Below are 24287 nucleotides of genomic sequence, written 5' to 3'. Positions count from 1 at the left end.
CAAAATGTAATTAAGAAATGGCTGTTAACAGGAACAGTGGAGGTCAAGATAAGGTCTGGAAGACCAAGCTAAATTTCAGTGAGAGCTGCTCGTAGGATTGCTAGAGAGGCAAATCAGAACCCCCGCTTAACTGCAAAAGACCTTCAGAAAGATTTAGCAGACTCTGGAGTTGGGGTACATTGTTCTACTGTTCAGAGACACCTGCACAAATATGGCCTTCATGGAAGAGTCATCAGAAGAAAACCTCTCCTGCGTCCTCACCATAAAATTCAGCCTCAGAAGTGCAAAAGAACATCTAAACAAGCCTGATGCATGTTGAAAACAAGTCCTGTGGACCAATGAGGTTAAAATAGACCTCTATCGCCACAATGATCAAAAAGGTATGTGTGGAGAAAAAAGGGCACAGAATTTCAGGAAAAGAACATCTCGCCAACCATTAAGCATGGGGGGAGAATCAATCATGCTTTGGGGTTGTGTTGCAGCCAATGGCACAGAAACATTTCACAGGTAGAGGGAAGAATGGATTGGATGAAACTTCAACAAATTCTTGATGCAAACATAACACCATGTGTAATAAAGCGGAAATTGAAAAGAGGATGGCTTCTACAAGTGGATAATGATCCTAAACACACGTCAAAATCCACAACAGACGACCTCAAAAGGAGCAAGCTGAAGGTTTTACAATGGCCCTCACAGTCCCCTGATCTGAACATCATTGAAGATCTGTGGCGAGACCTCAAAATAGCAGAACATGCAAGACGACCCAGGAATCTCACAGAACTGGAGGAATTCTCCAAGGAAGAATGAATGAAAATCAATCACACAAGAATTGAAAGACTCTTGTCTGCTAGAAAAAGCGTTTACAAGCTGCGATACTTGCAAAAGGGGGCGCTACTAGGTGCTAACCATGCAGGGGGCCCAAACTTTTGCATCAGCCCATTTTCCTTTTTGTAATTTTTAAAATGAAAAAAAATAAAATATTATTATTACATACACATATATATTCACATACATATTATATATATATATATATACACACACACACTGTATATATATATATATATATATATATATATATATATATACACATACATACAGACACACATACATATATATATATATATATATATATATATATATATATATATATTTATTTATTTATTTATTTTTGTTTGCCGAACATACAAAGGAAATGTGTCATCTTTAACTTTAGGCCTTTTAGAGATCATTTCATCTTCAACTTGTTTAACTGGTCACAATAATAGTAATTTTCATCAGGGGTGTCCAAGCTTTTACATGCCACTGTAAAGTTACTCAAAATGGAGACTGCTGTGCACATGTCAGGCCCCATCTCCATTCATTCTCTGTCTAGATGTGCCCACCAGTGAATAGACAAAAATGGGGACCCCTGACCTTAATTATTCCAGACTAGACAGCGAATGACTGGCGCATCCTATTATATGTGTCATAATAAATGTCTAAATATAGGAAAGTTCTGATGGGAGATGATCGATCATGGCGGGGGGTAGATCATGGCGGGGGGATTGATCATGGCGGGGGGATTGATCATGGCGGGGGGATTGATCATGGCGGGGGGATTGATCATGGCGGGGGGATTGATCAGGGCGGGGGGGTAGATCAAGGCGGGGGGGTAGATCAGGGCGGGGGAAGCTTCATGGGGTGGAGGCATCATGGTGGAGGAGCATGGTGGGCATGTGTAGCACACAGGCTCAGTATTTCTTGCTAATAACCGACGCAGTCTAGACTGACAGGAGGGAAGTCGTAGACCAGGAGCAGATTGAGCTACATGACACCCGTTCTTTGTGGCCAATTCATTGGGGTCTTTCTCTGTATTGTTGTTTGATCCATCCCTTGTGATATTAGTGTCTTCAATGCTCCAGCCATGACGGCTCCAACAAACTCACCACAGGACATAAATGACGGGTAACATCTGTGCAGCGGGGGAGGAAATAAAGCCACACACCTTTATCCACAAAGTCAACATGAACAAGCTGAGGGGCCTCGTACATGTCCACAGGTTGTGTCCTAAAGGTACCGTCTCACATAACGACACACCAGCGATCCCTACAACGATGTGACCCGGCCGGTATCGCTGGTGCGTCGCTAAGTGATCGCTGGTGAGCTGTCAAACAGGCAGGCTCACCAGCGATCAGGGGAGCAGCGACATTATGGAAAGAATCTTTCCACAATGTCCTGCTCTGGGTTACCAGCCTGCTGAAACAGGAGCAGGCTGGTAAACAGCGGGTTACTAGGCGCACATGCACACTTAGTAACCCGCTGTTTATCATGGTTACCACTCTGCTACGGTGAGCGGGAGGTTACAGCTCATGTAGCAGAGTGGTAACCATGATAAACAGCGGGCAAGTGCGCGTGTGCCCCTAGTAACCCGATGTTTACCATGGTTACCAGCCTGATCGCTGCTCCCGCTGATCACACACAGCGATGTGTGCTGACCAGCGGGAGGGCAAGGACCAAAAAATGGTCCAGGACACTTTGCAGCGATCAGTGACCTCACAGCAGGGGCCTGATCGCTGCAAAGTGTCACACATAGCGACATCGCTGGTGAGGTCGCTGTTGCGTCACCAAAACCGTGACACAGCAGCGATCTCGCTATGTGAGACGGGGGCTTAAACCTCCCGCTCACCGTAGCAGAGTGGTAACCATGATAAACAGCAGGTTACTAAGTGCGCGTGTGCCCCTAGTAACCCGCTGTTTATCATGGTTACCAGCCTGCTCCTGCTTCAGCAGGCTGGTAACCAGGAGCAGGACATCGTGGAAAGATTCTTTCCACGATGTCGCTGCTCCCCTGATCGCTGGTGAGCCTGCCTTTTTGACTGCTCACCAGCGATCACTTAGCGACGCACCAGCGATACCGGCCAGGTCACATCGTTGTCGGGATCGCTGGTGCGTCGTTATGTGAGACGGTACCTTAAGTGTCTGACAGACGCGGCCCCTCCCTATAGTGATAACGGAACCCATCTAGCGCTACCATCAATGTCCTCCCTTCTACGGAGGGTCTTAGAATAGCAGCGATTACAGAACCCACATCTATCAGATATGTGTGACGTGTCATGTGGATGGATGGATGGACATGTATCAGCTTTACCTCCTCTGATTCTGGTCACGTCTCGGTCTCCGGTTCTCACTGACTGGATGTTTCCTGGAGACTTTATTTGTCATTTATTTTTCCTATTACTCACAATATATTTATGTGACTCGCAGCAGCCAGAAGTACAACACAATCACCCTCACAGGTGTCGCAGGGCAGCAAACACATTAATGGGGTGACTCGTGCGGCAGCTGCCTGACGCTGGACACCTTTTCTTCAATCACAGGGCGTTATACACATTCACATCTATAGTTTTTGCACTGGCAAATACAAAATAAATAATGCTGCCACTACTGTTATATTACAGCTGTAATTTAGCACAGTGCCATACACAATATGCTCTGTACATAATAAATAATGCCACCACAGCATATACTTATAATACGGCTGTATTTAGCATGGTACTAAACACGATATGCTCTGTACATAATAAATAATGCTGCCATAGATTGTACTTATAATACAGTTATATTTAACATAATACCAGTCCCCGATATGGTCTATATATAATAAATAAGGCCGCCATAGCCTGCCCTTATAATACGGTTGTATTTAGGACTGTGTCATTTCAGGCATGCCTTGTACATAATAAATAATGCCTCCATAGCCCATTCTTAGAAGACGGTTGAATTTAGTACAGTGCCATACAGATTAAGCTCTGTAAATAATGCCGCCATAGCCTATCCTTATAATACAGTTGTATCTAGCCCAGTGCCATACCCGATATGTTCTGTACATATAAATAATGCCGCCATAGCCTATCCTTATAATACGGTTGTATCTAGCCCAGTGCCATACAATTACCTTCTCCCACTTACAATGGGTCATTTATAGACTCCCGCTTGTACTCACAGTATCTGTCTAAACAAACTTGGGAGATGATGAAAGGCAGTGGTGGCAGCGCGCGCGGCCCAGGATCCTACACACAGGAACACTAAGTATAGACACCAAAGCTGTGCACGAGCGGACATGATCCTGAGAACAGGCGCCCAGCCACAATCCCAGCAGCCAGGAAAGCAGCACAATAACAGTAGCAGGTGTCACCGCGCAGCAAACACATTTATGTGCGACTCGTGCATGCACCTGCCTGGCATTGGGCACCGGAGTGTGAATCAGAGCTAGCCACAGGCCATTGTGCTGCGCTGGACGGGCAAAACACATTAGTCATCGAGGAAACCTTCAGAATCCCGATCTAGACGTCCGTCAGATGGGCTCAGCGCAAATCCAACAGAACAAAGGCTTTTCCTACAGTAGCAACAGAGAAAAAAGTATTTTCCTATGGAAGTTTTTGCATAAAATACACAAGTGGCAATTTACACAGAAAAGCGCCTCCCTGTATACAACCAGAAGCCCAACCTGCAGCACGCCCCCTCCCTAGTGCAACCTCGACAGCGCGCAACCTCCTCGGGCAGCGCGCCCCCTCCTCGCGCAACCTCCTCGGGCAGCGCGCCCCCTCCTCGCGCAACCTCCTCGGGCAGCGCGCCCCCTCCTCGGGCAACCTCCTCGGGCAGCACGTCTCCCCCTCGCGCAACCTCGGCATGTGCTTCCAGCAATAACATAAAGGGTTTTGTACAAGTGATCACATGAATAGTCCTTTGTTGGAATCACTCGTGACAATTGCAACATTTAAATTTAAGGACATGGACAACAATTTGTATTCATTTATCTACTTAAATACATGTATCTTGTATTTGTTCAGTTTGACTCTTACAAGCTTATTGTTTCCCTGCACATTGCTCCCTGCAGAATGAGCTAACGGAGAATCCGTCAGTAAGATAGGGAGGTTTTAACTCTTATCTGTCTTCATCAGAGCTGAACTTTGATATGGTCATAGATCAGGTGAGAGGACCTCAGAAAAAAAGACAGGTAAAGAGCTATAAACTCCACATCAGAAGGAGCTCACTGTTGGATTCTCAGTTAAGTCATTCTGCAGTCAGCAATATGCAAGGAAACAGAGTGTAAAGGCCAAACCTAATTGCAAAAAATTACTTTTAGCCCCAAATACATGCATTTACAGAGCAGAGTTTTCTTTCTAAATATCACCTATTAACAAAAGCGGTCAGAAGTGCCCCTAATGTTTCCCAACTTTGGAGCTAAAGTCAGCCCCAACTTCTGGAGTTGTGGGATCCCGGCATGCAGAGTGGGATCCCGCTATCCTCGGCGGCTCAGTGAAGGAGCGTGATTTCGCTCTTTGCAGTACCCAGCGCTGCCGTGCACTTTACCAGTCTGAACGGTTGCTTAGGCTGCAGACGAGTTTACGTTATATAGGTAACCTTTGGGTTTTGTCCTCACTTTGGCTTATGGCAGAGCCCTGCTGAAAAAAAATCTACCCAAATCATGTGCGATTTCATGTGTGCAAACTTTTTGCAAATTTCACTTTGCATCCAATTTTTTACATTTTTTACAAAATTTGGAAAGAAAAGTGCAATTATTGCTTTAGCTCCACTCTGACTAATTGCAAGCCACCAATCTGACCTTGGGTGGAGTCACTCCTTGCGGAGCCACTTAACGATCTACGTCTCCGGCTGCTCCACATGGATCTGTTTTATGCCGAATGAATATTTACCGGATTCTTTGACCTTCAGGACATCAAGAAGACAATGGCGGCTGCCAGTCATGATGGCGGAGAGGCTGGCCCTTAATTACGAGATTAAGGCTACAAGCAGACGACACATATGGGAAGCCGGGGGGGCTCAGCTGTGGGGAAAGTGATGAGAATTGACTAGGAGGAATGTGCGGAACTCGAAATGAGTCTCCCCGTCACTCAGCGGTCGCCGCTTTACCAGGAGACATCAAGGCCGTGGTGCTTTCTATGGGATTACCGTAGATTCCTTGACGCTCTATACGAGGGGAAATTGCTTAATTGATTGGAGTTCTACGTTCGGCTGTCACCAGCGCGCCATCTGCACGCTAAGAAAATCCCCATCTGCACTTGACTTCTGATCGGAGGAATTCCTCGGAGAGCGAGGCGGGCATCTGAGGCCTCGGCCGCCGCTAATGTGTCAATCGCTCTATGATTAGATTTATACATGGGGGAATTTCAATCCAGAATGGTGTATGATCAGCGACCGATGCAATATGATGAAGTGGGCTCCGCTCCGCTAAGCAAGCGGAGATCGGAGACGAGAGGCTTCGCTTTGTTTCAGCTTGGCTTTGTGCGCCCATTACTCTTCCTAAATTGGGGTTGTCAGGTCCCATATAAATAACGCTTAATCATTTGCACTTTGCTAATTTAGTGCATTTTATTATCCCAAAATCTTTGCTTTCTGATTGTAAATGGGACTTTTTTTTGTGTTTACACTTGTAAGGATCTAAGGCTCCATTCAGACTTGTGTCCAGTTATAACAGAATGTATGGTGCAATAGTCCCATCTCGGATATGCTATAAATGCCCAATAGATGAGGATGTCACCGCCGGGACCCTCATCTATCTCCAGTATCGACACTAGGAATAAAGGGGCAAAAGGGGAGGGCATGTGAGCGGTTCTCTCCATTCATTTCTATGGAAGCTCCGAAAAGGTAAAAAGGGGAAAATAACCAAAAAAGCGATACTCCGCTCACCGATCACCCGCTGCTCCCGTTTCTTTTCCAGTTCTCCCACTTAGGAAATGACTGCTTGGCCGATTACTGGCATCAATGGTCACCTGCCTCAATGAAGCTGGGAGTCTGTTGGGAGGGATCAGCATATAGAGGCAAACTGGGGACCCGGGACGTGTCGGGTGTGCGATTGATGAGCTAAGTATCCTTTCTTTTAGATATTTGTGCCATTCTGACTCTTAATAAGATTAAAGTGGACAACCCCTTTAAAAGGGTTATCTGATGCCGCTCACTTTTGCACCGGAAGAGATCGTTGGGTCCATGTGCAGACCGTCGCGGCCTAGAAAAAAAACAACAGTTGTAGACCCTGTGATGTATCCGGCCCCCCGGTCTATCGTCGTGACCTGACATCCTGGACAGCGGTTCGTTTTCAGAAAGATCATCCTTCAGCAAAGTGGGTCATCCGTGCCCGCTGCCGGGGGTTTCGCTCATCTCATTGAAGTCAAACTTGGCTGATAACAGGCAACAATAGGCTGCATTCACTGGATATAGACTTATAAGGTTAGTGCCCCTTTAAACACCTGCTACATTGTAACGAAACTGCTTCCTCACAATGTATCTGAAAACAAAACAGAATCGGATGTAACCAGTGTAAGATGTGACTGGTTTCCAGTGACGGCCATATTAATCTGCGCTATCGGAAGATAAATGTGATTTCTAAGTGAGGGTCTCGCGGGCGTCGTGAGGCTAAATGTAAGCGTCTGCACAATGGCAGTGCGGGGATGATTGATGTGTGGTGTAACAAAGGCGGGGGGCACATCCCGGAGCCCCTCGGCTGAGCCGCATTTACATCCCATTACCATCACAATCTGCGGGGACTCTTCAGCTCCAGACAATTGGGCGGTATTTTTAATCCATTCAGTGGCGACGTCCATAATAAAACGCCGTTGTCCTTCACGCCGATTACATACCGTAAACTGCTCGTGAATTTTAATAAATAATTTACCAATTTTTTAGCTCTTGTTAAGCTGCTATTAACTGACAATGGTAAGATGAGCGGGGAACGTCTACAGTACCAAAAATATGGGGAACGGGAGAGAACAGAAAATGTTTAAAGGAGATCATCACTTGCTATAAATCTGTAATTGTATTACCCCGTGTAAATGCCGCTGTTCTCCTGAATTCAGCGATGTTTTTCTTTTGTTTCTGCGCCTCTCCATCCCTGAGATATGGACTCCTCTACTTTGTATATAAATCTGGTCTTTTACTAAAAGGGCGTGGTCCTATTCATCAGGACCACACCCACTTGGCTAGCAGAACCAGATCTATATACAGGGGAAAAAGGGGCCATATCTCAGGAACGGAGAAGAGCAGAAACAAAAGAAAAACATCGCCGGGTTCAGGAGAAAAGCGACTTGTACAACAGGTAATAAAATTACATTTATGGCAAATGACAGATCTTCTTTCAATGGGTTTTCTGATAGCAGACATTAAAAGAGGACCCGTCTCATCTTTCGACATGTCAGCTTTAGTAAATGCTTGTACGCGTGAAACAATTCTGGAGCATCTTGTCATTAAAGGGGTATTCCCATCTTCAAGATCCTATCCCAATATGTAGTAGGTATAATAAAAATATTAGCAAATATTTCTAATTAGAAATGTAGTATAGTTCTTCAGATTTGCTATGTCGCTTAACCCATGCGCAGGACATTGCAGTAGCTTAGGTATCCATGGTTACGACCACTCATAGAGTGACAGTTAGTTAGCTGTTAGTGGTCGTAACCATGGATACCTAAGTTACTGCAATGCCCTGCACATGAGGAAAGCGACGTAGCAAATCAGAATAACTATACTACATTTCTAATTGGAGGTATTTGCTAATATTATTACACCTACTACATATTGGGATAGGATCTTGGAGATGGGAATATCCCTTTAATTTTTGCACTGTGAGTTCCTCTCTTATTCCTCTGGGAAATATATGATTAAATTGAGTAGTTACCTGGATAAGTAAAAAAAAAAAAAAAAAAAAACCAGACACGGCCTCCTGCAGTAAGTAATGCTGGCCGTACACTATACATAGCTATTCCTACGGACCCCACAATACACATGGCTCGGAGATCATCTCTCCCTGATAAAAAGGATTGGCCATGTTAATATTCAACATACCCGATCCTTATCTTCACTGACATTGTCTGTCCGCCCATACACATTAGATGGTTGTCCGATGCCATAAAAAATAGTGGGATCTAATGTGTATTGGGGTCTATTTCTGTGCGATGTTTCCATGGGGATTAGTCACACAAGCGCATGGCCACGACAAACCAGGAGTGGAAGTCAGAAGTGACCATGAGACTACACAAAACTTATGTGGCTCGCAGCCATTTCTGGGCACATTGGCCGCTTCTGACTAATGGGCAGGGGAGCCGGGTGTTATTTCCAGCTGCCCTTTGCTGGTACGTCGTGGAGGACTCTTGTTCTTCTTCTTCTATCCTCTGGCCACAGTTATATCCACAGTCCCATAATAAAGGATCATCTAAGAGTCAATTAGCACTAAAATATGTCCCTGATGTTTCATCTCGGAAGCCCCTGCTGGGATTTCTTGGCAAAATATAAGGTGTTCCCGAGAGGCCTCTCCAAATGATGGGGGTATTAACCAAGCAACACATACCCCCTAAAAAGATATTAATATACATCAGATGTGCCGAAATAGTAGGGATTTCCCACCCATAGATATTTATTTATGGAAGACGCAGAGGATATGCTGGGAATATCTGCCCACCCAGTGTGAGAAAGGTGGTCCCTCCATCTGCCACTGCATCCAGGGTTAATACACTGCTCAAAAAATAAAGGGAACACTTAAACAGAATATAACTCCAAGTAAATCAAACTTCTGTGAAATCAAACTGTCCACTTAGGAAGCAACACTGATTGACAATCAATTTCACATGCTGTTGTGCAAATGGAATAGACAATAGATGGAAATTATTGGCAATTATCAAGACACCCTCAATAACGGAGTGGTTCTGCAGGTGGGGACCACAGACCACATCTCTGTACCAATGCTTTCTGGCTGATGTTTTGGTCACTTTTGAATGTTGGTTGTGCTTTCACACTCGTGGTAGCATGAGACGGACTCTACAACCCACAGAAGTTGTTCAGGTAGTGCAGCTCATCCAGGATGGCTGGCACATCAATGCGAGCTGTGGCAAGAAGGTTTGCTGTGTCTGTCAGCGTAGTGTCCAGAGGCTGGAGGCGCTACCAGGAGACAGGCCAGTACACCAGGAGACATGGAGGGGGCCGTAGGAGGGCAACAACCCAGCAGCAGGACCGCTACCTCTGCCTTTGTGCAAGGAGGAACACTGCCAGAGCCCTGCAAAATGACCTCCAGCAGGCCACAAATGTGCATGTGTCTGCACAAACGGTTAGAAACCGACTCCATGAGGGTGGTATGAGGGCCCGACGTCCACAGATGGGGGTTGTGCTCACAGCCCAACACCGTGCAGGACGCTTTGCATTTGCCACAGAACACCATGATTGGCAAAGTCGCCACTGGTGCCCTGTGCTCTTCACAGATGAAAGCAGGTTCACACTGAGCACATGTGACAGACGTGACAGAGTCTGGAGACGCCGTGGAGAGCGATCTGCTGCCTGCAACATCCTTCAGCATGACCGGTTTGGCAGTGGGTCAGTAATGGTGTGGGGTGGCATTTCTTTGGAGGGCCGCACAGCCCTCCATGTGCTCGCCAGAGGTAGCCTGACTGCCATTAGGTACCGAGATGAGATCCTCAGACCCCTTGTGAGACCATATGCTGGTGCGGTTGGCCCTGGGTTCCTCCTAATGCAGGACAATGCCAGACCTCATGTGGCTGGAGTGTGTCAGCAGTTCCTGTAAGATGAAGGCATTGAAGCTATGGACTGGCCCGCTCGTTCCCCAGACCTGAATCCGATTGAGCACATCTGGGACATCATGTCTCGCTCCATCCACCAACGTCACGTTGCACCACAGACTGTCCAGGAGTTGGCGGATGCTTTAGTCCCGGTCTGGGAGGATATTCCACAGGAGACCATCCGCAACCTCATCAGGAGCATGCCCAGGCGTTGTAGGGAGGTCATACAGGCACGTGGAGGCCACACACAATACTCAGCCTCATCAGGAGCATGCCCAGGCGTAGTAGGGAGGTCATACAGGCACGTGGAGGCCACACACAATACTGAGCCTCATCAGGAGCATGCCCAGGCGTTGTAGGGAGGTCATACAGGCACGTGGAGGCCACACACAATACTCAGCCTCATCAGGAGCATGCCCAGGCGTTGTAGAGAGGTCATACAGGCACGTGGAGGCCACACACAATACTGAGCCTCATCAGGAGCATGCCCAGGCGTTGTAGGGAGGTCATACAGGCACGTGGAGGCCACACACAATACTGAGCCTCATCAGGAGCATGCCCAGGCGTTGTAGAGAGGTCATACAGGCACGTGGAGGCCACACACAATACTGAGCCTCATCAGGAGCATGCCCAGGCGGTGTAGGGAGGTCATACAGGCACGTGGAGGCCACACACAATACTGAGCCTCATCAGGAGCATGCCCAGGCGTTGTAGGGAGGTCATACAGGCACGTGGAGGCCACACACAATACTCAGCCTCATCAGGAGCATGCCCAGGCGTTGTAGGGAGGTCATACAGGCACGTGGAGGCCACACACAATACTGAGCCTCATCAGGAGCATGCCCAGGCGTTGTAGGGGGGTCATACAGGCACGTGGAGGCCACACACAATACTGAGACTCATTGTGACTTGTTTTAAGGACATTACATCAAAGTTGGATCAGCCTGTAGTGTGTTTTTCCACTTTAATTTTGGGGGTGACTCCAAATCCAGGCCTCCATTGGTTAATAAATTTGATTTCCATTGATGATTTTTGTGTGATTTTGTTGTCAGCACATTCAACTTTGTACAGAACAAAGTATTTAATGAGAATATTTCATTCATTCAGATCTAGGATGTGTTATTTCAGTGTTCCCTTTATTTTTTTGAGCAATGTATTAATGGAGAGATGGGCTCACAGGTTCACGGCTCTCCCCATTCAGGTCTATGGAGCTACCTGGTGGAATCATGGTCACAGCTCACCCGTTCTCGTCGGCATGCATGAATCAAATAACAGGTTCCCTTTAAATGTTGTTTATGATTTTACACCCGCAGAGTGTTTGTAAGTCCTTTACCAAGTTGAGAGCTCCAGCATGTAAAGAGGGTCGCACAAGGAGAGGAAATAAGTGCAGGATAGAAGCTGTGCTGACAAACAAGCTAATCAAGACAGCAGTAGTCTGGATACATGTAGCTCACATCCAGCCTATATTACTGGGAAAGAAATTCCCACAAGAGAAAAATCTGAAATTTGGGCCAAGCTGCAAGCAACCTGTTTATCTGAAAATGGGGAAGTCCAAAAATGAATGAAGAATGAAACTTTAGTGCAATTTTATTAACTTCAGGTAACCATAAGTAAAAATCATTAAAAGGTGTCAATCGCCTGTAAAGAGGTTTTCCACTACTTATAGATGATAGTCGTCAATATCCGATTGGTGGGGACCAGATATAAACAGTGTACGGAGCTGAAGAGCACAGCGCCATCACTGGCCACTCCAGAGTACTGCAGGGAAAAACTGACCAGGGGCATCACATGCACATTTGCAGCATGAAGATGTGATTTGTACTTTTCTTACACGGTCTGTAATCCGCTGTGGATTTCGCCAGTGCAAATATTCAGATAAAATCTTCAGTAAATCTGGCGTGTCTGAATTAACCTTTACCGGGGGAAAATGCTGAATAGATGGAATGGATGCAGAGACCCCCTGGGTCGTCTTCTCCCTATGGTGTGGCTTTTCCCTATAGACTATATCTAATAACCCGTGTAGGGCTGATTACGGTGCAGACAGACTCACTTGCTGATTGCACTGATACGAATTCCCCCTCCTTCCAGAAAAGTAAGTGACCCCAAGCTGCGATGACTACTTTCAGTGAAAGCCTGAGCTCGGCATATTCCTGGCCCCCGGACAATGAAGTAAGCCCCCGTGAAGAGTAGATGAGCCGCGGACGCTAAATCCATCTGTCTACATGCTGCGATATGGGAGGTCCGCGCTCGCTGCACTTCATAAACACAATAAGCGCTCTCTCCACGGATGCAAATGAGCTCAAATATTTACTCACAATGCCGCCAGGTTCCCATGGCAGCCTGGAGCGAAGGAGGGTGGCACCGCTAACGGACCGCTCATACTAACCGTGCGCACAGGGTCAGACGTGCAAGATAAATGAGAGGCAGGATCTTAGGAGAACGGCAAACCGGGCGCTTTAATTACACCAATTATCTGGAGGCTTAAAGGGACAGTGCAGTCTAATGTAAATGATGCTTAATCCGGGTGAAATGACAAATTCTGAGACTTTCTAATATACTTTGTGTTTCAATCCCTGCTTGCTGTCAGTGACCAGAAACATCCAAAGGCTGAAAAACTGCAATACAATGCAGCAAATCTGCAGTTTGTCCATCAGTGGCAGAAATGAGGATTTATTGTTTGTACTTTTGCTCGTGTTACAATGTTTTGTTACATTGTATCAGTGCAGATAATGTTCCGGTCTAGATATAATTGCAGAAAACTGACATTTAGATGAGAGGTATCAGGTCTGTGCAGGATTTCAGGGTGTAATGAAGAATGTTTCCATTCACTGACAGCAGACGGGGATCCTAAAAGTATAGAGAAAGTGGAGCAACAAAGTAGAAAGCTGAAGTTTTATTTGTGCAATGAAACGAGGAATCACTTTTTCGAATGGGTTTCATTAAACATTTTGCACACTTTAGATTTTATGGGTTCTTTGGTTTCCTGCATAAGGAGTTAACAGAGAAGTTGGTCAGTGAGCTTGTTCTTATGGGGAGTTTGTAACTGAAAAAGGACAGGTAACAGACGGGCGTATTTCACGGTCCAAATACGGACCACAACATCCGGGCTGACCACAGGTCTCCCGACCAGAACTTAAAGCCTTATAGACACATATGAAGCTGTAAGTTCAGGGGTAGGGAGACCCATTGTCCATCCGGGCATTAAGGTCCATATATGAACCGTGAAATGCGCCCCTCTGAACTCGGCCTTTGTGCTGATTTATGACTACATCAAAGCTGAGTTGAACATAAATCAGCTGAGAGGAGGTAAAAAAAAAAAGACAAAAAGATACAAACTCTCCAGCTCACTGATGGATCCTCAGTTAACTAATTCTGCAGCCAGCAAGTGCAACATACAGGGTGTAGAAAGCAAACAGTGCAAAATTATTCATCAAACCCAGTTGCAAAAATGATTTTTAGCCCAAAATGCATGCGTTTAAGTACAAATAAATGCCCCTGAAGGTGCTTTTAGCTTTATTTACGCAAAACTTGATGGTTCCTTTAAATACTAGGATAAAGCTATATATATATTTATATTTATTCACAAGAAAATTAATTTACTGTTGGATAATCCAGAACATTTGATAATCCATGCATTTTTTGACTTAAGAAGATGAAAAAAAAAAAAAACCTACACACTACGATTGCCTCTTTTTTGTGTGCGATGTTCGGCAGGGTGATACGACAGCTGACGGGCAGCGCCGCATGTAAACACAAATCTCGCCACATCCTGGAAACCACGAGACACAGAACGTGATGTGACCCCCGCAGCCTGAAAACAGCAGATCGAGCGATACAGACGCCAACTTCACAACGTTACACATGACAGATGAGCCAGGTGGAGCCGGCACGCCGGGTACTGAACACGTACCATGCCAGTACACACCAGCAACACTGCACTGGAAACCACAGAAAAGAACCAGCCACGTATATGTGGAGCAATTCCTGCACCCGCCGCCATTGTCCTTGTATCACCACACAAGCAGGATTCCAGAAAAGCTGGGTGGTAATCAGTGCAGAGGCCATTACAGCACCCAAACGTGTTGTCTTGTCACACATCTTTCCACAACTCCTCAGAGGCACACCGGCCTCCTTCACCCACATATTACTGTCCGTTCGGCACTATGTGCCATTCAGGGCTTCAGAAAAGCTGGGTGTTAAGCCAAATCCAGGTCATTAAACCTCCCACAGTCATAGTCACCCAGATTTCACAGACTCTTGAGTTGTACACCTGCTTCCTCTACTTCCATAGTACTGATTGACCAGGTAGATTTGTCCCTAGGGGCTTCAGGAAAGATGGGTGGAACCAATATGGAGGCCATTAGAACATCCATGCAGTTTTCAAAGTCTCGTCAATAGTACATCTGCCTCTTTAGCTTCTATAATACTGCAAGACCAGGCCAATGTGTCATTCATGGCTTTGGGAAAGCTGGGTGACGGCCATACGGCCCACACTTCAGTTGCCACCCAACTTTCCTACACACTTGAATAACAGAACCATCTCCCATACACTTATATTACTACATAGCGAGGAATAGTTTTCATTCAGGACTCCGGGAAAGCTGTGTGTCAACTCCTAGGATACTATTCAGCTCACTTGGAGGTTGTCACCCAACTTTCCTAGACCCTTGAATAGACCAACCATCTTTACTAGGCATAATTGCCATCCAGGACCCTGGTAAAGCTGGGTGATGACTTCTATTTTGGTGATTACAGCTTCCATAGGGCTGCCTCCCAGCTTTCCAAGACCCCTGAATAGCAGACCTATCTTCTCCTCTCCAATATTACTACACAGCTAATCATTAGTGCCATTCCTGATGCCAGTAGAGTTGGGTGGCAACCAATATATTCGCCCTGCACCTGACACAGGGGTTGTCACCCAGCTTTCCTGGACTCTTGATTGACACATCTGCCTTCTCATTTACATATTTTATTAAAGTTGTGCAGGACTGCCATTCAGGACTCTAGGAAAGTTTGGTGGTGACCCAGATTTAGGACTTTACAGCTACTAGGGGGATTAGCTACCCTCTCATTAGTATAGCCATTCACTATAAAACCAATAGGGGTCTGAATCTCCACACCCCAACAATCAACCATTTAAAGGGGCCGCAACACATACGCTTGATCCGGAGAACCCTGCAATACCTTGCCTGGCCTATAGTCACCTCCAAAGGGGGATCATCTGAATTAAGACCCCCCACATCTGCAATCCATTGTCCTCATGCCTAAGCGGAGAGGAATGTAGACGACAGGGTCCATGTCACATCGGACTCCTCAAATGTGTCTACAGGACGACGCTTCCCGCAGACATGGCGGCTTCTCGGTGCCCTCTGAGCATCATACCCGCCGGCTCTGGGTCACACCATGAAAAAAAATGTCAGATCTAGACTCCATTTATAGGAATGAGGGGAGAATAATTCCTGATGTGCATCCTATAATCCAGAAAATCTGATAATCCGGCACTTATTTCCAGACAACAATTCGGTGTACAATTAGGAACTTCAATATTAACAATTTATTGATTTTGGGAAGATAAATTCTGTTTTCTTAAAAGTTTATTTTGTTTTCTACTTTTCTATGACCGGCCAATAATCCAGAATATTTCATCGTTCTGTTGATGCAGCGTTAAAGGTTAACAAGGATTTAGTTCAACATCTCTGCTTGTAGCCCAAAAAAAATGGAAATTATAATCGTTTATATTCAGATACATCCAATCCATACAGCTGCACGTTTGTTACAATGTATCAGAGTCTTCCACCTCCTGTTGTGGACTAAACAGTTCTGCCTGGAATGATACAATGTAACAAGCTCAGCGTTGAACGAAACCCAATGTTGAATATATATGTTGAGTAATTGCGGTGGATTTGGCGCACGGATTTTCCAGCAGCTTCATCTACATGATTTGCTGCACGTTTAACCTGCGATTTAGATTTTAAAAACTCTCGCAAGTCAAAAGGTTTTTTTTTTTTGCTCAATTTATTACAGAAGTGCTTAAGCATCAGATATCACAGCAAAATCTACACAAATTCACTGCAGTATTTGCATATGTTAGATGCAGATTTTATGGCAGATTTATTTTTAGCAGAATTGCCACTGATTTTACCCTAATTGCAAAGGTGAAGTCTGCGGCAATTCTGCAAAAAAAATAAATAAATCAGAGCCAAAATGTATTTATTTTACTCACTAGGGCCAGTTTCACATGTCCGGATATTTCCAGTACTGGAGATACCCGTGTCCGTGTGCACCTGTGCCGCATCAGTGTGACACATACCGCGTTTGGGATTCAGTATACAGTTAGTGCTGTTCCCAAGCGTCGGGTGCTGAACGCTGCCCTCAACATTGCTCTTGCTCGCGCTGGGATCAGCACGAGAAAGGGACAATGTTGGAAGTAGTAGTAGTAGGCTGCTCCCACAGTGTCCATGTGTAAAAATAAGAATAAAATAATAAAATCCTTATACTCACCTGTCCGGAGATGTCTCTCCGTTGTAATCCTCTGACCGCTGACGCAGAGGAGACGGGGAAAATGAGCTGATCCAGCGAGCGAGGCCCGACGCTGCGCTAAGCTCAGTGAGTGACAGCACACCACTTCTGAGCTCAGCTCCGGGGTCCACTCGCAGGAGCGACTCATTCTCCCCAGCTCCTCAGCATCAGCAGATTACAGCGGGAGAGATCTCCGAACAGGTGAGTATAAGGATTTTATTATTTTATTCTTATTTTTACACAGGGACACTGCGGGAGCAGACTACTACTCCCAACATTGTCCCCTGCCGTCGCTGCGATCAGCATGAGTAAGGGACAATGATGAGGGCAGCATTCAGCACCTGGCGCTTGGGAACAGCGCTAACTGTACCGCTGATTCCCAGGCACCGGTACATGTCACACTGATGACACACGGATGTTATCCGTGTGTGTTCAGCGTGGGACATTTTGCAAACCGTGCAGCATGTAAAAAACGGACATGTCAGCGTGTGGAGCACACAAACACACAGTCCGTGGAAACACACTGACATGTGCGCAGACCCATTCATTTGAATGGGTCTACATGTGTCAGTGTCTCCAGTACGTGTAGAAACTGTCACCACACGAACCGGACACACTGACATGTGAAAGAGCCCTTATATAGCGCCATTAATTCCACAGCGCTTTACAGAAATTATTGCTGTCCCCATTGGGGCTCACAATCTAGATTCCCTATCAGTATGTCTTTGGAGTGTGGGAGGAAACCGGAGAACCTGGAGGAAACCCACGCAAACACGGGGAGAACATACAAACTCCTTGCAGATGTTGTCCTCGGTGGGATTTGAACCAGGACACCAGCGCTGCAAGACTACAGTGTATATAACTTATGGGAATTCTGACCTGAATTTATGTCGATTCTGCAATGAAATCTGCAGCAGATTTGCATTATGTGTAGGCCAAATTTTTTGGTCTCATGCTGTCTGCATTGCTACAGGGGAGTGAAGATCCTGATTATTGCACAGAGAGGATCTCTTTTTCTTTTACAATCCCTGCAGTTATGTGACTGTATAGTACCGCCATTGTCCCGCCGATGATCGCAGGTGACCCACTTGCTTTCATGCCCTGTTATATCAGGGTGAGAGAAGGGGTTAATCAGGACGATTTTGCCTTCATCTGTCTGGTAGAGCGGAGCGACGTCCCATGTGTGAGCTGTGATGGGAGCCTTACTGATATAATCCAAAAACCACAGGAGTATGAAGGTGGCACAATATGCCTGCAGTCTGGTGATGGAGCAGATTACCCCCCCCCCGCACACTACGTCATGTCTACCAAAAGCCCCCCACTAACAAACGATACAGGTGTGGATGTGATGACGATGGCGTGGGCACAACAAAAGACTTGGCAGAGGAGGAGGAAGACGAGGGTCTCGTGTGTATACACAAACCTGCTCCAAACCACAGCGCCCTAATCTGAGATCACCCCCCCCCCACCCGAACACCTGCGTCACACACACAGGGAGCAGAGCCCCCGCCGCAGACCTTCTTTTCTGTGCTACATGATGAAATGCTCTGCAACTTAAATTTTGTGTTTCAGGATCTTTGCTTGCTTTTATTAAAAGGAAACATATGATTGTCCCGACCGAGGTGGTTTTTCAGAGGATGTCCACTCAGGACCCATGGTCAGGGGGAGTCCACAGGCTCCAGCTGTAAGCAAGGAATGGCTCCAGTCACTGACTGAAAGCAGAGGTCTTGGTTCGGTGAGGACAAATTACCAAGACTGTGAGCCGGGGTAGATTTCAGCTACAATCTATGCTGGTTCTCTGAGGTGCAATATAGTAAATTGTGGCTGCTCACTTTTAGTAAAGAACTATAAGGGGAAAAGTTGCAAAATGTTTGCACCAACTTTTCACACCAGAAAACAGTTATGAAAGGTTGATAAATCCCTCCCCCCCAAAAAAAAGTATCTAAGAAAGTGACAAAACTTTTTTATTAAAAGTTGAATAAGAAGTATTTGCAAAAACTGTTATTCCCCTTTTACTGGTCCTGCTGCAGATTTTACAAAATATGGCCAAAAAAAAAATTGGCCCTAAAAAACCCCAATGTGAATACAAGAAAATGCAGGCAGCGACTGCGTGCGAACTGTAATGGCGGCCACACTGGTTGTCACCCAGCTTTCCTAGAAATAGAAAACTAAGAATTGTTGACAGGTGACTGCATCTATCTTTATTTAAAGCGGTAGTACACATTTATCGCTTAGTCAGGCGGCACAGTAATTATAACCAGCTCTAACGTGGCACCTGTCTGTCAGAACTCCGTTCTCGCGGCCTCGTCCACAAAGCCGTGACTGCTGTCTCCATCCTTAAATAAAGACCAAACCCGGCGGGGGAAGGAATGATACAGAGACCCCTGGAATGTCACCATGGTTGCCTGTCAATCATATAATGACTAATAAGCCGGAGAAGCCTCGCAACCCACCATGACTCTGTGCCAGGGACGACTGAGGCAGCATATGTGTCTGTCAATCAAGTGTGAGAATCCACCACGTACATGAGCAGTGATGGCGCCCGCTCTGCTCGTGGCCGGGGATTGTGCAATCTCCACTGTATAATAGCATTGTGCAATCTGCACTGTGACATTGGGACGACTGTGCTGCAGTGTTTGGAAAGGAGCTGTCACAGACTAAAAAAAAATCCTTTAATCTGGTATTAAATATTCTGGATTATCAAATATTCCAGGTTATAAAATAACAAACAAAAAACAATTAAACAGATCTTCACTCTGAGGTTTGGGTCATACATGGAGCCATATGTTTGCCCCATACTGGTATTGAAGTGGGCAACGGTCTGAACCGGTCCCCAAAGAGCCAGCTGTCTGGACCCGGCAATCAGGAGAATAAGCACCGCTGGGGGCATAAAAAACAAAGTGCTGGCGATGATCAGAGTGTGTACGCTGTGTACAGACGAGCCTGGGAAGGAAGAGGAAATGGATGGGGTTGGTCCAAACTGCTCTAGGGGCCGGCCTGGGGTAAGAATTAGTTTAGGGGCTGGTCTGGGGTTAATTATGGAGGATCCTGCACCTGGGGGGGGGAGATCAGTGTTCTGCTTTCATTGGTGGGAACTCTGTCGTCCACTGTAATCTGTCTCACTGCCCCCCACCACCCCTTCCCCTCTGCTCTCCGCCCCCCCCCCCCCACGCTCTGTCCCCCACCACCCCTTCCCCTCTGCTCTCCGCCCCCCCCCACCGCTCTCTGTCCCCCACCGCTCCCCCCCACCACTCTCTGCCCCCCTTCGCTCCCACCCCACACCGCTCTGTCCCCCTACGCTCCCCCCCACACCGCTCTGTCCCCCTCCGCTCTCTGTCCCCCTCCCACCGCCCCCCACGCTCTCTGTCCCCCTCCCACCGCCCCACACCGCTCTCTGTTCCTCTCCCACACCGCTCTCTGTCCCCCTCCGCTCCCCTCAAACCGCTCTGTCCCCCTCCCACACCGCTCTCTGTCCCCCCCCCCCACACCGCTCTCTGTCCCCCTCCGCTCCCCCCTACACCGCTCTCTGTCCCCCTCCGCTCCCCCCCTACACCGCTCTCTGTCCCCCTCCGCTCCCCCCCTACACCGCTCTCTGTCCCCCCCACCCTCTGCCCCTTCTCCTCTCCTATGAGGGGACTGGGGTCACTTTTGGCATCCATGTGGCAGCAGGAAACTTACAGTGATTGCATCATGTCCTGTGACAACCAGACACTGCCCACCAGCAAGTTGTCACAGCACTACAAGTCCCAGCATGTACTGGGGCGGACAGACCCCTCCAGCACCAAAAGCTCCACAAAACCTGATGCAACATTCATGTGACACTTAACTCATACTCTGCCGCTAAAATAATGCACGCAAGGGGTTAATAATCCGTCCGGCCGCGCATCTTACCCCTTGTTCTCCTCCTTGGTCATGGCGATGACAGACGAGCGGATATCACAGCGGGTGTCACTGGCAGGTCCCAAACAGCCGGCTTCCGCCACCAACGTGCACAGGGATCGAAAGGGGGAAGGAATTCGCGGTGACACACTACAGGCTGTGGCTGAGTGTAACGAGGGGCGTCTCGGGTGGGAACAAGAAGAGAGCGGTCAGGTTCCGGGAGTAGGAGGTTCCGCCTGTGATTCAGTAAGAGATAATGATGATATAATCTTGGTATCTGCCATCTTTTATACACCTACAACAGTCACTTTATAATATACTATAATATTACACTATTGCAGTGTATTGTACAAGCAATTGCAAGTTCAAGTCCAAAACTTTTATAAACTTGAAAAAGTTAGTAAAAGTTTATATCTCCTCCGCACACTTTTCCCAGAACGTAAATAAAATATAAAAATGATCATATTATTAGCATATTGATGCAAGCCAATCAAATATTATAATATTTTAAAGAAATCTGACAGTAAGAACAACACAAAAAATTTGCATGTGTGACTATGAAGGTCTTTGAATTGTAAATTCATCAACGCCTTTATATCTTCTGTCTGTTGTTACATTCCTGAGAAATTAGTGTTTAATTCACAAGCAAATGAGACATTAAGTGCTTTGGGTGTGAGAAAGCACTTCCCGTGGTTGTTTCCCTGCCTAGTACCGGCCTCTTTAGCTTGATTAATAGCTCACTGTCAGATTTCCTTGCCTGGGGCCTGACATCACACAGACAGTGAGTTATCGATCAATTAAAGAGACTTTTCCTGGGCTGGGAAACAACCTTTGGAAGTGCTCTGTGCCACCCAAAGCACTTTCATGTGAATTAATCTCTGACTTCTTGGGAATGCAGCAACAGATAGAAGATATAAAGGTGTTGATGGATTTAGATTTCAAAGACCTGAATGGCCATTTATGCGATTTGTGGGTGGTTGATTGCATTTAAACCATACAGTGATCACCAAAAAAGCAAAATCGCTCCAATAAAAAGGATTAAAAAGAGCTCAGAATGTCGTATTGGACTCCAAAATGGCACTGATAAAAATTATAACTCATACCACAAATATTGATACAACTCTGTCTCCAGAAAACTAAAAAAGTTTTAGCTTTTGGAAGGAGATGAATAAAGATCAAAAGTGAAGAGCGGCGCACTAGGACTTTGTGGCCCAAGGGCCTGCATAGACGTGGAGCTGTCTCTGATGAGAGGTATCACCTACGCAAGTTCCGTGTCAGAGAAGGGACAATCTGTTTCATATAGAAAATAATGACCTGACCCATAGAGGTCTACAAAAAATATCCTGCCACCAGAATCCTGCAGCGGCATAGTCACATCCATCACTCACTGTCAGCGACATGATAGAGGGTCTGGCTGCTTTTCTGGATGATGTAACAACAGACCCTCAGCGTTTATATAAGATCATGGGTTTGCAGCGATGATGAATTGGATCAGATGGTCACTTCCATTTAAATGTTTAGAGGGTAATTTCTTTCAGGAAAGGGAGATAAGTGGCCACCAGAAGAGGATAGATAAGCTGAGTAAAAACATACACACAGAGAAACTGCTGTTTTCAGTAAGTGTTTTATCTTGCTCCGAAGCTAGATTCACAGCTACAATGCTGAATATTGCTGTATAATGTCCTCCATGCTGCTGCTTTCTAGTAAGTGTTTATTTTGCCACAGTGTTGGATTCATATCTACACTGCTTAGTACTTCTGTACAATATCCTTCATGCTGCTGCTTTCTAGTAAGTGTTTATCTCACACCAAAGCTAGATTCACATATTCACAGCTCAGTACTGTTGAGGATATGATGTAATCCATGCTGCTGCTTCTGAACATGCGCTAGATAGAGTCAGGAGAACAGGAATCCCTTATTTCTGTGTGTGCTGTGGTCATCAGAGCAGATAGTGTTCACTCACTAGAGATAGAGCCTGCAGAGGTTAAAACTAGTGATAAATGCAGGATGCAAATCCTATAATGACCAGAAATAGTGTTATTCCTCATTTATGAGTTATGCTACAGTAGCTGCTCACTCAGAATAATAGGTAAATCTAAATACTGCAAGTGACCCTGCCGGTTCTTGTACGGACTAGAGATCCTGATCATGCGGTCCCTAGTGGTTCCTGCGTGAGCCAAGATAGCTCTAACCAAAAACTAGAATATGGTAACTCAGACCTATGCTGCCTAAAAGGCTGTTAAGCTTGTCACGTTCCTCCTAAAGAACCAGAGGGCAAAGCAGAGTGTGAATTACCTACAAAAGGGAAAGTGTGCTGAAAAAAGGAAAAGATCCCAGAGTGAGTAAAAGAAACCACAAAATACAAAATAAAGTATTAAGTACGTACTGTTAGGAAATATACCACCTACTGTCGCGGGTAAGTCAGAGGTGACAGACAGTTGGTTGCAGGAGATCTCTACGTTTGGCATTGCAGACTGCTTCTTAGATAAGAGGCTGTATTTAGGACCGAGCGGCTCCTCCCTGTTGCTAATTAGCTCCCTGGCCTGCGTGTATGAATACCTGGTGTGTCAGAGGGAGTCGCCGGCTATACTCATTTCTACTTGTGAAGCTTAGCAGGAGCAGTACTTCGTCCTCTCTGGAGCTTGAGGCCGTGTGCATATTTGGAGTCTTATAAAAGCTAAGCAATTTCCCCCTGTTTTGTCTTCCCTTGTTGTCTTTAGTGTTTAGTGGAGGTTGACTAGTGCTCATCTCCTCCCATCCCTAGCCTTAGCCTTACACCAGGAAAAGTCAGGGCGAGGCACGTGTGCGGCGATTGTTGAAGAGGCAATATAGAAACGTTAGTTGAGACAGGGTGACGCTAGACCAGACTAGGAGGTCTCCACTTCCCCTTTCCCTAGTGTCTGGGCTCCCTCTCCCTTTTCTCTCTGTGTTGCACTAACGCCTGGTGTGACACCTACTTCCTAAAAAGAAACAGAAGGTAGGTGCAGAATAAAGAACAGATATAACTAGGAGAAAAACCCTAGCTGGAATTTCACTGACTGGCTTTAAGCGAAAGCAGAATGGCTGAACATCCTTCAAAAACTGTCACCAGCAGGAAATGCCAGCAGGGGGGATAGAATGTAAAGCTGCACCCGAAAGGTGATAGGGCAGACAAATGAAAAACACCTGTGTTATGCTAAACAGACTGCAGCCAGAATAACAGGACCTAAATACCTGGAGAAAAGGTGTATGTGCTGTGGTTGGATGGAAAGAGAAGCCGACCACAAATCCAGGAGCATGACAGTATACACACAGGACAGCTTATTCATAAAAGTCATCTGAATCTACAGGAAC

General features: G+C 46.2%; 1 protein-coding gene across 2 annotated transcripts in view; it reads right to left on the bottom strand.

The window, feature by feature from the left end:
• The window catches only part of DARS1 (aspartyl-tRNA synthetase 1), an 84779-nt gene extending 63654 nt beyond the window's left edge, over window positions 1–21125 (bottom strand). Inside the window, exon 1 of one of the 2 annotated variants that reach the window (XM_073647259.1) lies at window positions 20967–21125. In XM_073647259.1, coding sequence (XP_073503360.1) covers window positions 20967–20989 — 23 coding nt within the window. In that variant the 5' untranslated portion in view covers window positions 20990–21125. Of the gene's footprint in view, window positions 1–3982; window positions 4117–20966 lie in introns of those variants that run through there. The other variant, XM_073647257.1, reaches the window with a different exon arrangement.
• Window positions 21126–24287: the final 3162 nt, after the last annotated feature.

The sequence above is a fragment of the Phyllobates terribilis genome, unplaced genomic scaffold (genome assembly GCF_046119375.1).
Source record: "Phyllobates terribilis strain yellow unplaced genomic scaffold, ASM4611937v1 Scaffold_9__5_contigs__length_417890890, whole genome shotgun sequence".
Taxonomy (NCBI): domain Eukaryota; kingdom Metazoa; phylum Chordata; class Amphibia; order Anura; family Dendrobatidae; genus Phyllobates; species Phyllobates terribilis.
Note: the sequence above shows the minus strand (reverse complement) of the source record. Positions and strands in the feature narration are given on the sequence as shown.